This window comes from Mytilus edulis, chromosome 7, assembly GCF_963676685.1.
Source record: "Mytilus edulis chromosome 7, xbMytEdul2.2, whole genome shotgun sequence".
Classification (NCBI taxonomy): domain Eukaryota; kingdom Metazoa; phylum Mollusca; class Bivalvia; order Mytilida; family Mytilidae; genus Mytilus; species Mytilus edulis.
The window spans coordinates 60,229,503-60,242,949 of NC_092350.1; the positions used below are offsets into that span (position 1 = coordinate 60,229,503).

Genomic DNA, 13,447 nt, shown 5'->3' on the forward strand with positions numbered 1-13,447 from the left:
TCTTGCTTTTTTGTAATTTTGTTAGTATAGTTCACATGTTGAAAGTAAAAGTTCATTGTCTTTTGTTTTCCTTTGTTTGTGTGTGTGTGTGTGTGTGTGAGTGTGTGTGTGTGTGTGTGTGTGTGTGTGTGTGTGTGTGTGTGTGTGTGTGTGTGTGTGTGTGTGTGTGTGCGTGTGTGTGTTTGATACCTATCTAATGAGTCAATCCTTTTACTCTGATTTTACAGTTTGTTCATATATGTTGTGTTGTTATAACGCTGTTGTAGATATGAGGGAAGTGTTGACTATAACTAAAACTGGGTGTTTTTTAAGTATAATTAAACCTGATAAATTGTCAGTTAAGCAAGGGTTGCCTCGCCTGGCCTACAGTGAGACAGCATATGCATTAATTTTAAATTAAGGTTAACATTTAAAAACCAATTATTATTCTATCCGTCTTGCATGGGAAAGAGTTTATAAAGGTTGGGTCTTTATCCAAATTCTTTGATTGAACAGGACTTATTTAAGCAATATAATATTTGAGTTAAATTGAATTGGGAAGGTATGACGCTCAGTATCCCATGTATGTTCTAAGTCAAGAGCCTATACCTTATTGCTTATCGTTGGTTCCTGTCTGTCACAGAGGCGGATTAAGGGGAGACCCAGGGGCCCGGGCCCCCTTTTAATGGGAAAATTTTTGTTGATTATATAGGGAATCATTGAAGCATGTCGGAAGTGGCACCCTCTTAGGCAGTCAGTGGGCTCCCACTGTGTCATGCATTTTAATACTTGATTGTGGACTATTCGATAAGTCAACATGCAGGTTTCTTGTTTGATTTGTTTTCACATTTTACATGTCGGAAACTTGTATATATATTGCTGCATGTACGTATACAGTAGTTTTTTTTTCTTTTTTTCTTACATCTACGACATTTTTAGTGGGTGGTTTTCTAATTAGCATTCATACCCCATTATTTATATCTTTGTGCATATCATAACATAAGTTGATTAAATGGGTAAATATGTGACAATTTTCAATATTAAAAACATATTCACTATGGGGATGAGAATAAAGTACAGCAATTTGTTGTATAAGAATATCAATCCTAAACAGATCTAAGAGAAAGGATGTGTACTGAGTTGAACTACAAATAAATTGTCATGTTTTATTAAAATAGCAAACATTTACATATCAATATAAAATACATAGTAAAAAGACTTTAGCACCGATAGTAAGCTTGGTTTATTTTCTATCGGGTGCTCTTACTTGACCGAGTACTAGAATATCCAACCACAAATTAGGTTACCTGTTGACAATTCTTTACTCCGGTGTCAAATGTTGGTAATATGAAAATAGTCTTTTGAACAGCAGTAAAAGGCATTTTAGCTGCAGGTTTTCATAAAAAATCGTATAGCTGTTTATTTTCAATAATTTCAATTTTTTCAGATGACTGTTCAGAAACTCTGTTCACCATAGCTTTAGCTAAATTGTCAGTACTAATAGCCGTCGCCTTTACCACAAAATTCGGCATCGCTTTAAAACAGAATCGTAAGACAGATTCACCTAGTCTACTCTCTTGTCTGTCACATAACAGCATTCTGGAATAAATACAATGTTTAAAAATTAAGGGGCACTATAAAATAATGTATGGAAATTTCCAAAATATTCCCTTAATTTTTAAATGTGTCACTCCACCCAAATGAATCGATTCGGTTTTATATTTTGTTTTCTAAAACTTTCTCGGTGAAAAAATATTTATCTTACTTATGTATGTTTCTTCAAAATATAATACAATACATTTACAGTCAGCAGGAAATTCAGTTAGATTGGTACAGAAAGAAATGTTCGCATAGCAATATTACCTACATGATATGAATTAATTGGTTCCTTACCTTTTTTGATATATTTTATAGAATCTGGTCAATTTACAGTTTGACAAATTATGTACGCACCAGACTGTGTAGTTTGTTGTTGAAGAATGTATGTTGTCCTATAGGTGTCGTTGTTTTTTTTGTTTGTTATTTTAGTTGTTTGGTTGCTGTTTTATCTACGTGTACCATATCTTCTTTTATTCAATATATAATACAATAAACATATCTAATGGTTTACTTTTATAAATTGTTACTTATATGGAGAGTTGTCTCATTGGCACTCATACCACATCTTCCTACATGTATATCTACATGTTTGCAATATTTTTTTCTATCATATTTTTGTCCTTTAAACAGAACCTTTTCTCTTCGAGAAATAACGTGTTAATTTTTCGAAGAGCTTTTATATGAATAATGATTTGTCATTGGTTTCCCGATGGCCGAAAATATTGGAAGATAAAAATAATTATATACATACCCTGGTCTACAAATTGATAATCTGTCAAAATCCAAGGCTTTTAATTCTTCTTCTACTTTTCCCTGAAGAAAAAATCTCCATTTTTATAAATACAATATATAGAATGAAATTCAAAACAGTGTGGCTGTGGCCATTGATTGACACATTAAATTCATCCATTGACTGGGACAATTTAGGTGAACGTTTGTATGTAACGTCCATTGCTCACTGTGTACTTTTTAAAGACACTTAAACTATGGGGTCACCAAAGGTTCTCAACACCCTAATATAATCAGAAATAACACGATGTTTTGATTTATATCAATTATATAAATCAAAACATAAAGGTTATTTCTGATTAATTTTTCGAATTATTTTATAATTAAAGGCGTTAAGAAACCTTGGTGACCCCACAGTTTAAATGTTTATCGTAGACAGGTACGTCGTGAACAGTGGTCGTTACAGACAAACGTTCACGTAAATTGTCCCAGTCAAAGGAGGAATTTAATGTGTCAATCAATGGCCACAGCCACACTGTTTTGAATTTAATTCTATCGTTCTTGTGCACAAGCCAGTTTTTTTTATGCGTGGATTATCATTTCTGTTTAAACATGATAGCTCCGTCCTAATATTTATAAAGGTAAGTTATAAAACAACTAGCTGGTTCTGATACACAGTTGACAAGTCCAAATACAGTTTTTTTTTTTTTACAAAACCAGGTACAGAGTTACTAGACGTATTTCTCGATAAAAGAGAAACACAAATTTTCACATCATAAAATAAAAAGCGAAAAAAAAAGATCGTAAGGACGTAGTATCTTTAAAATGTGTCATTTCCGTTATGATAAATATTACTTCAAATTTGACATTTCTCAGTTCCGCCTGACATTATTCACTTCCAATAGTCATAAGAAGATGTGACTGAAGTGCCAATGAGACAACTGTCAATCAAAGTCACAATTTACAAAAGTAAACAATCATATCATAGGTCAAAGTACGACCCTCAACACGGAGCGTTGACATTTCCTAGTTCCATAACATAGGGAATGGTAACGGGGAAATTGTCAAAGAGACAACTAGTGGACAAAAGATCAGAATACTTCCCAAAACAGCCCATTGGCGGATCCAGGGAGGGGGGGGGGGGTGTCCGGGGGTTGGAACCCCCCTTTTTTGGCCGATCAATGCATAGCTGAAAAATGTCAACTTGAAAGTGATAAAATGACAACAGCATGTTCCTATCTGTCTTTCATAGAAATGTTTACCTTTGTTTTAGGATACAGAAATGAGCTGTCCTTATTAGCTCCATAAGCAGTCACCAATAAGAAATGTTTGCATCCTACAGATTTTGCTACCTCTGCTGAATTAACTACGTAATCATGGTCAACTTTTATAAATCCATCCTGTTGAAAGCAAGCGAATACATGAATAAATAAACATACAATTAAAAAGGGTACAGTACATTTTAGTCAGAAACATTTTTAGTATCTCAAAAACGTTTTGTTTATTCTCAAAGTTTTATATATTGGCTTTTTTTCTAATTGTATGTATTTCAACTGATATTGGTGTATATAGCTTTTTCACGAAACATGAATATTAATAAAAAGTGCTTGGTTCCTTGTCTCAACCGCCCGTGATTTAAAAAGAGTACAGTACATTTCAGACATTTTTTTTTAATATTTTACAAACGTTTTGTATGTTCCCAAACGTTTTTAATTTTGGCATTTCCAAACTTTTGGGAACTACTAGTATATAACTTACCTTATCTACCGCAGCTGTATTTTTATATTTGAATACTTTAAAATTTTACTTATTGTATGTATTTCAACTCATATGTGTGTATAACTCTTTCATGAAACATGAACATTAATAAAAAGTGCTAGTTTCCTTGCCTCAACCACCTGTGATTTTTTTATTTAAAAAAATTGATTGAGCTATACAAGTAAGAACGTAGAATGTGACGGCAATTTTTAAAATCAGCACGAACACGAAAATAAACACTCTTGAAAATAAATAAACGAACAAAAGATTATTCTTACTTTTCCTGCCTTTCCTCTGGTTGTTCCAATACAACAAAATCCTGTATCTAGACCTTCAAACGTATCTTTGTGGTCGTTCAAACGGTCAAAATCGACAACTCTTTGTTCCTAGAAAAACACAGATATTTGTTTTACACTTGAGATTCCCGTACGTCGACATTTGTTTTACATGTAGTTATATTTTGCATGGGAGATTGGTCTGCGTAGGAGGAGTATTGGTACATATTTAGGGCATTAGTGTAAGAGTAGCTTGAAAGATTGTATTCACACAGTAAGAAAAGATTGTTACACGTAAATATCATAACATTTACTCATTAGATTTACTACTCAATAAAATAATAAACTCTTGTAAGACATTATAAAGTTTGCAAATATGGAGTTTAAGATGCGTGGGTTTTACCAGATGACATAAAAAAATTATGTCACTCTCTGTATTTGTTTTATTTGTACTAAAACACAAACTTAATATTCATACTCAATAATGAGACGGACAACTTTATCTGCAATTCCTACTTTCTACATGATTAAATTGAAAGGCGAAATTTACAGCTAATTTTTTTGACTTTTCACCTCCTTGTAATTTCGAGAATCACTGACGATATTTTCGTATCTTTTATTGATGATATGTACATCTTGGGTGGCAAACATTTACACTGCAACTGTTAGTAAAAAGGGTTGTTCTGTAACACAATATTATCTCTCTCAAAGATCTGGAGTAAAGAAAATTTAGATAGAGTTATCCCTCTTTTTATGGTACTTAGCTTAAATAAGTTAAAGGCCTTTTTATTTTTAATGCATACTTTCAAACAGATGTATGATACTACTATATGTTTATAAATGTAAACTTACACATTATTGTAATAATGTTATAGATATATCACTATGCTCTAAAGCTGGTTTTCAGCCATATATTTCATATTGTATTTATAATGAATTAGAACTCATTAATTAAGCAACTAACTATATCTGCATGGAATATACATGGTCTTGGTGACAAATCAAATGATGATTTTTTTCTTAACAGTATAAAAAGTGACATAAATATCTTATTAGAAACCTGGAAAGGAGAATGTAAAGAATATAATATCCCTGGCTTTAATACCTTTTCTAAAATAAGAAAAAAGAAGAAGAAAGCAAAAAGACATAGTGGTGGGATACTAGTATACTATAAAAAAAAATATACTCCAAAGGGATTTCCCATATTCAAGAAGGTACTAATTCACAAAACAGGCTATGGCTTAAATTAGACAAAAATTTCTTTGGCCTTGCATATGACTTATACTTGTGTGCTGTTTATATCCCCCCTGTAATTCCACTCATTATGAAAACGACTATACTCAGCTAGAAAAGGAAATAAGTACATATTCAAACAAAGGACAAATTGCCTTAATAGGAGATTTTAACTCCCGCACTAGCAGTCACCCAGATTTTATAGAAAATGATGACCCAGATCTATTTAATATACATTCTCAAAATATATTACCTCATAATTATGATGTGGATCAATTTTTAAAAAGAAATAACCAAGATAAAATACTAAATGCACAGGGTAATAATCTTTTAGAATTATGCTTGTCATCAAGACTACGTATACTTAACGGCAGATACATTGGTGATTCTTTGGGATATTTTACATGTTTCACGCCCAATGGCTTGAGTACAGTAGATTATGCTATTGTAAGTAAGAGTCTCCTGACCTCAGTAATATACTTTAAAACTAATGAAATCAACTACCTTTCAGATCATGCACAAATTGAAATATTTCTTAAATGTAATATAAGTGAAAAACAGTCTCTGTTTCCAGAAGACAAATGGAAAACAATGAAATCTTATAAGTGGAACGATAACTCCAAAAATATATTAATTCAAACCCTATCTTCTGAAAATTTTATAAACGAAATTATAAACTTTGAATCAAAGAAATATAGTGAAAATCAAAATGGGATAGATCAGGCAGCTAGTGAGCTTGATTTAATTTTATGCAACTTAACAGAAAAAACTTGTACACTAAGACATGTAAGAAGTATACCAAACTTTAAAAGAAACAAAAAAAAAAAGAAACAAAAATGGTCAGATAATGAAGTATATGAATATAAAAAGTCAATAAATGCAGTTGGAAAAGAATTAAGACAAAATCCCTTTAACTGTTCACTGAAACATAAATATTTTTGTTTACTCAAATCATTTAGAAAGTTAACAAAACAGAAAAAAATAGAATATAAAAAGAAAATCTTTGATAAACTTTCAGATTCGATGAATAAAAATCCTCAGGAATACTGGAAAATACTTAAATCACTAGAAAACAAAAATATAGATGGAGAGGATGATTTAAAAGAAATGTAAAAGGACAGTGAAAGCACAATTAAACATTTTCAAAATCAAAGAAAGTTTTCAAAAATAAATAATGATTTTCAAACCAAAAATGAGCAAAAGCTGAAAAATATTGAAGATACTATTCCTTTTAACCCGGAGACAGACAGGCCTATTACTTGCTCTGAAATTAAATGTATTTTAAAAAACTTAAAAAATGGAAAAGCAAGCGGTCCAGATAGTGTGTTGAACGAGGTAATTAAATCTTAGAAGATGAAAATCACTTTCTTCTCCACTGTCAAATTAATAATGTTTTACGTATAAAACTTTTTAATGACATGGCAATAGATAATCCTATGTTTCCAAATCTATCTGATACTGAAAAACTAGTAGTCCTACTAAATCCTTCTAATATAAACCAAGTGAAAAAAACAGGTTCCTTTATAAAACAGTCTTTAGAGCTGAGGACAGGGGACTCTTAGTTACTTTTACTTGTATATATATAGATATGTGTGTGTTTAACTCATGCAGTTATTTTATTGTTGTTGTTACTTTTGTTTATGTCACAAGTATAATGTTACTTATATGACAAATAAAGATTATTATTATTATTCATATTAAAACCGATTTGCCTGCTCTTGCATGATCTTGTACAATGTATATTGCAGTCCATGGGTCAGACTGCTAACTTAGACATTATACATTGTCTAATGAACAGTAGCTTGTTATATGAAAGTCACATTGTTTTAATAACATTATCCTTGTTAGATGTTCCAATTTTTTTGCATTTAAGTTAAGTTTACTGATAAATTTCAGACCATTCACTATTCCATCAATCTCTTTGTATTACTTACAAATTCCGGACCCAAATTCTTGTCCAGCTGAACTTCTCTCCTTCCTATAAGAACGATCTTTTTAAACAGTGACCTCCTGCTCAACTCCTTTACTAGCGCTTTACCTGTCTCTCCTGTATATCCTAATACAAAAGCCATGTTTTACTTTTTTTGAATTGAAATCTACCCTGACGTCCTGAAAGTAAATACACACAACTCTATATTTGGGTATTAAATACATTATATTTTGTAACACAAGAAACACCCCGATGTGATATTCTGAATGCTTTTATTTTTTCTTTTTCTGATGAGCTCTTTGATTGAAGATCACATACGCAATAGCTATTGTTTTTTTTATGTCTGGTATCAAGCTTATACTATGAGCATTTTGGTGGTGTTCTTGTTTCTTCTAGTCTTTCATTTTCCAGGTTTTTTTCATGTGTACTATTATTTGTCTGTTTGTCTTTTCATTCTTAGCCATGGCGTTGTCAGTTTGTTTCGATTTATGAATTTGACCGTCCCTCTGGTATCTTTAGTCCCTCTTTTAATTATGCTGCTTCTGAAAGTGATAAAAAAGGGTTTATCATAGATATTACCCTTGCGTTTCGTCTACATCAGGCCCGAATAAAATAAAAAGCTGACCCCCCCCCCCCCCAGAAAAAAAATGGCCAGAGGACCATTGAAATCATAGAATTATAAAAGGAGCGTTGAAACTGCTTACGATATTAGGCCTCCGAGGGTATGAAAACTACTGGTGTTTTGATAATTTTAACATTGTATGGACAGTAGAAATAAGGAAATGAGCGTAAATTTAACCGGAAGAAAAGAGACTTTTGGATTTTTTACAATAATTCGCAAAGTGCTATATATGAATTCTCGTTATGAATTGAATATTTATATGTACTCTCGTTTAGAATATATAACCGGAAGAAAAGAGACTAGGGACTTTTACAATAATTCGCAAAGTGCTATATATATATATATGAACTCTCGTTTTAGATTGAATAATTACACTCTCGTTGCGAATTGAATATTTATATATGCACTCTCGTTTTAAATTGAATATTTATATGAACTCTCATTTTGAATTGAACATTCATATGAACTCTTGTTTTAAATTTAATATTTCTCATTTTAGTTTTAAGTTGAATATTTCTCATTTTAATTTTAAGTTGAATATTTCTCATTTTAGTTTTATCAAGTTAAATATTTCTCATTTCAGTTTTAAGTTGAATTTCATTTTATCAAGTTGAATATTTCTCATTTCAGTTTTAAGTTGAATTTTTCTCATTTTAGTTTTAAGTTGAATATTCCTTGTTTTAAATGTTTCTTTATTCCTAAATACAATGCTTCTTTATTTCAAATAAATGCATTAGTCAGTCCATGTACAGAGAGAAAAGCCATCGGATTTAGTTGTAAAATAGTAAATATATAATCTCTTTGGGTATTTAAGTCATTTCTCTCCAGACGCTCATCTTCATGACGAAATTTCTCCAAATATATGATACTTTTTAAGCCAAAAATAAGAGTGAATAGTAATCATTAATATTTATTATCATATGTACAGGTAAATTGGCGCAAATGAGTTCCGAATATTGGCGCAATTGATACATTTGGAAAACAAAATTTGGCGAAAATAATACCCCTGAAAAACAGTAATTGGCGCAAAAGGACTGCTGCCCGAAACTTACACTCAACTTTGAAAGAAGCAAGTATCGCTATTTTGCTAAGTTTAGCCGGAGGACAATAATCCGTTTATGATTACTAAGATTTTACAATGATAAATATATTTCATTAGAACCTTTTATAATGTTTTTAAAATCCGTAACTTGGGATTAATGAATTAATTTATGTTTTCTAAACTATTGCTTGGACAGTCTTCCCCTTAGCTTTCAAACTGTACACTTGTGAATAAATTTGTATATAAGTTGTATACGGTTTTACGTTTAAAGCAGACACAGTGTCGATTATGGACCTACAGACTTTAATGTAACCCGTGCCGAATTCACGGAGTTATACCGATGTTCACGGGTTTAGATATCTATCATATAATTGTCCTTACACATGTCTTTGTTTTTCAATTAACTTTCTCTGTTACTATCCTCCGGATATAATTTTATATATTAAAAAAAAAACGCATTATTTATTTCATTCACTGTCTTCTCCAACAGGCATCTACGAATATCCTTTTTATTTCTTGTTTTGTTCCTGGTTTTACCTTTCGGTTTCCCAAATTGTATTATATTGAATTGTGATCTTCAAATTGACATTAAAACACTCTAAAAAAACTTGTGGGTCTGGCGCTTTTTTTTTTATTTACTTTCACAAGAAACGCTGTGACACATAACTTCGAAAGACAATGCATTAGGGAGATGGAAATTCAGTGTTTAATACTTCAAAAATTGAACATCTAGAGAATTCAGATAGGTAAATTGTTTTCAATGCAGTGTCGCAACATTGTATACTGAGCTGATGATACCCTCGGGGCCTAGCAGCCACTTACTAGAGGTATAAACCTATAGCTGGTGGTAGACAAATAATAAAATTAATGAAGATGGAATTGTTCGTATAAACATTATTCCTTTATAAGAGAAAACAGGAAGTGTGCTTATGAAGCAACCATAAAATTAACACTATAAAGTATTTGGTAAAATCTTGAACAGAATATTTTTTTAATTAACACTATAAGATATTTAGGAAAATCTTGAACAGAATATTTTTTTAATTAACACTATAAGATATTTAGGAAAATCTTGAACAGAATATTTTTTTAATTAACACTATAAGATATTTAGGAAAATCTTGAACAGAATATTTTTTTCATCAATGTGAATGTGGGAATCAGAAAATTTTATTTAGGAAAAAAAACCCATCACCCTTCTTGAAGTTAAATGGTCATTCCTTTGTGTATTTATATAATAGCTAGTCTATCGAAATTTGGGTACATATATATTCACATTTACCTTCGTATCTGATTTAGTTTATTATTCAAAATCAATCAAAGGATAGTATCATAATTATGTATACAACTGAATAGTAAATCTTATAAGATAAACAATTTAAAATCTGTATATGGACACGCCTATCATCGTAAACATACATTTATACCATTCATTCTATGCCAGTAAATTTTTCCGTTTAGAAATAAATTCAGGAATTGTTCCAATCAGTTTTCGTTAGCTTTAAACAAAGTTTATCCCTTACCTCAATTGGCTTCAATTTAAACGTCTATCTTACATTTTATGTTACACCATTTTAATTGTAGCGTGTAAACAAAACCACCAAATATCTATGTCATCCGGTTCAAAGATTAGAACATTTTGATAGAGATCGTTATACTTTGTCGTTCTACTTATAATTCTACACATAATAAACCTTTAAATAATCAATTGATCTTTAAATATAGAGTGTTTCCGAATATTTCAATGTTATTGAATTGAGTAGTCCGTTGTTTCCTAAATTTCAATTCTTGTTTGTTTTCGGTTTAAATTAAAATTTATCGAAACAATCAAAAAAGAAAAGAAAGAAAAACAAAAACAATCAAAAACAAAAACAAAAAACAATCAAATATTTTTGGTTTTCTTATATATGTTTATTTATTTCTTTGAATCGATTAATCAAACCAATAAATGACATTTTATCGAATAAAACCACTGCGATTGTGAGGGTCTGGATGCGATATTCTGTAAATTGATATGTTATTTTCTCTTTATTTTATCTGTACAGCCATTCTTTTCTCTTCTTTATTTGTTACCCTTTTTATGCCTATTTAACCTATTATTCTTTTTTACAAAACCCTTCCAACCACTGTGTAACATGTATATTATATTTTTTTATTTGTTGTCTTAGTAGATATTACTGTTTCAAAAATTTATCAAACCAGGGCTGGTGTTCTCGAAAGTATCCTAAGATTCGTCCTAAGACACATCTTAGACCAATTTTAGGATGGACTTAAGATCAACTTAGGACACTCTTAAGTTGTGTCTCGAAGCTATCTTAGACGAATCTTATGTTAGGACGTCCTAAACATATCCTAAGTCGTAATTTTAAATCGTTAAAGATATTTTTTTATAAAACATCTAATAATGACGAAGTTATTTAATAAAATTGTTTACGAATTTTATAATAACATGTACAGAATTTAATGCATCATTACCAATGTAATTATATAAAAAAAAGATTGTTATTTAAACTAGAAAACAATTTGTTTTGAAATAAGAATTAAATTTGTATTGTAGTCGTATCGTGAAACACGAAGTTCAAAGTTTAAAATCATGCACAATATTTCTTTATATACGAGTTGATAACCGATGGTGCGTTTCATTTCATGTTCACTTTCACGTAAAATAATGAGCAAAAAGCGAAATCCAAACTTTATTATGCTAGGATGAAGATATGATGCTCTTAAGACACCTTATTGGGTGTCCTAATGTTAGGACGAAAAATAGGATATATCATAAGTTAAGAGAGCTTCGAGAACACGACTTAGGACAAAGACTTGTCATAAGATAGACTTAGGACACGTCCTAGTCCTAAGATAGCTTCGAGAACACCACCCCAGATCTATATAGTATTATATCATTGGCTATCTATAATCTTAAAAATATGTTTTTAAAATATATTATTTTAAATAATTTAGGAGTTTGACTCATCTGTATTAAGTACAAGTATGGACTTCACTTTAAGCACCGACTCTTGATGCTTTCTGCAGATGAGTCATATTAAATATCCTTTATTAAATATACTTGTTATTTGTAGTATACCTCATAGTCAAATGTTCGAGTGCTTAATTGTTTTTTTGGTGTTTTTTTTTGTATTTTTTATATTGAGATTTCTCCGCACAAACTAATAATGCCTCATGTTTGTCTTTTCAAAGTGAAAATACACTTACCGGGTGCACTTGAGTCAATGTCAACATAGTATTCATTGAATAATAATACATTGCTACTATTTTGTTGAGTGTGTTTTCTGTGGTATATTATTTTATTTTATTATTTTTATAACACTTGTTACATATCTTTTATAGTTTGTGTATTGCATATGTTATTGTTTATAATAATATTGTCTGTATGATATGCCCTCCTGGGGCCCTAATTTGGTAAATATACATATCAAACATAGCATACATAACTTCAAGTTATCAAAACGTCAAAATCAAGGTGTCAGACGTGACATACCATGCAATGATACCATATATGCATAATAACCTTAACGTTTTTGCGATCTTCAGGAAAATGTTCAAACTTTACTACTCAGAAATGAAATGCCAAATTGATGTAAATAAATCAAGACGCGATGCGATTAGTCTTTGCGAAAGACATTCGATACAAATTAAAACAGGAAATATGCTTCTTCTATGAGAAGTAAGCAAAACATAGAACACCAACAAACCAATTTAATTAGGATAAGAGACAGTCGAGTGTTTTGCGGCTGTAATTATTTTTTACGAATTCAAACAAAATCTATAGTTTTATATAATTGCTTCCGTTTATGCTTCTAAGGGGAAGAGCCGATAAACTATAGCAACAACTGTTGCAGTTATTAAATTTCTCAGGCTTGTAGTATATATTCCTTCTTTAATATGTTTCTATATAATAGTGGCATTTTTATTTTTAAAAGTTAATAAATAAAAAACCAAGTGGTTTTATGGCTCAGTTTTGTATTTTCTCAGTTCGTCTGTGCTTTTGTCTGTAACCCTCTAATCAGATGCAAACTGACTTTTACAAATGTTTTTCTTCATATCATTTATAAACAGCAATTAGAGACAGATTACTGTCCATTTTCTGGTTAAACGGTTTCAAATTCTTTGATAAAAGTGGTGAGATGATACCAAACAGGCAATTGAAAACGATAAGATGAATAAAAAAAGACATCAAATAAAGGCAACAGTAGTATACCGCTGTTCAAACTCATAAATCCATGGACAAAAAACAAAATCGGGGTAACAAACTAAAACTGACG

The 13,447-nt window shown here is 30.7% G+C and overlaps 1 protein-coding gene across 1 annotated transcript; it reads right to left on the reverse strand.

The window, feature by feature from the left end:
• Nucleotides 1-1,131: 1,131 nt before the first annotated feature.
• LOC139481901 (oxidoreductase HTATIP2-like) lies at nucleotides 1,132-10,813 on the reverse strand. Its single transcript, XM_071265420.1, has 6 exons — nucleotides 10,691-10,813; nucleotides 7,508-7,682; nucleotides 4,344-4,451; nucleotides 3,570-3,707; nucleotides 2,330-2,391; nucleotides 1,132-1,578 (listed from the first exon to the last, which is right to left on the reverse strand). Exons 2-6 carry the CDS (start codon nucleotides 7,643-7,645, stop codon nucleotides 1,377-1,379), a joined length of 648 nt encoding a protein of 215 aa, XP_071121521.1. The 5' UTR covers nucleotides 7,646-7,682; nucleotides 10,691-10,813; the 3' UTR covers nucleotides 1,132-1,376.
• Nucleotides 10,814-13,447: the final 2,634 nt, after the last annotated feature.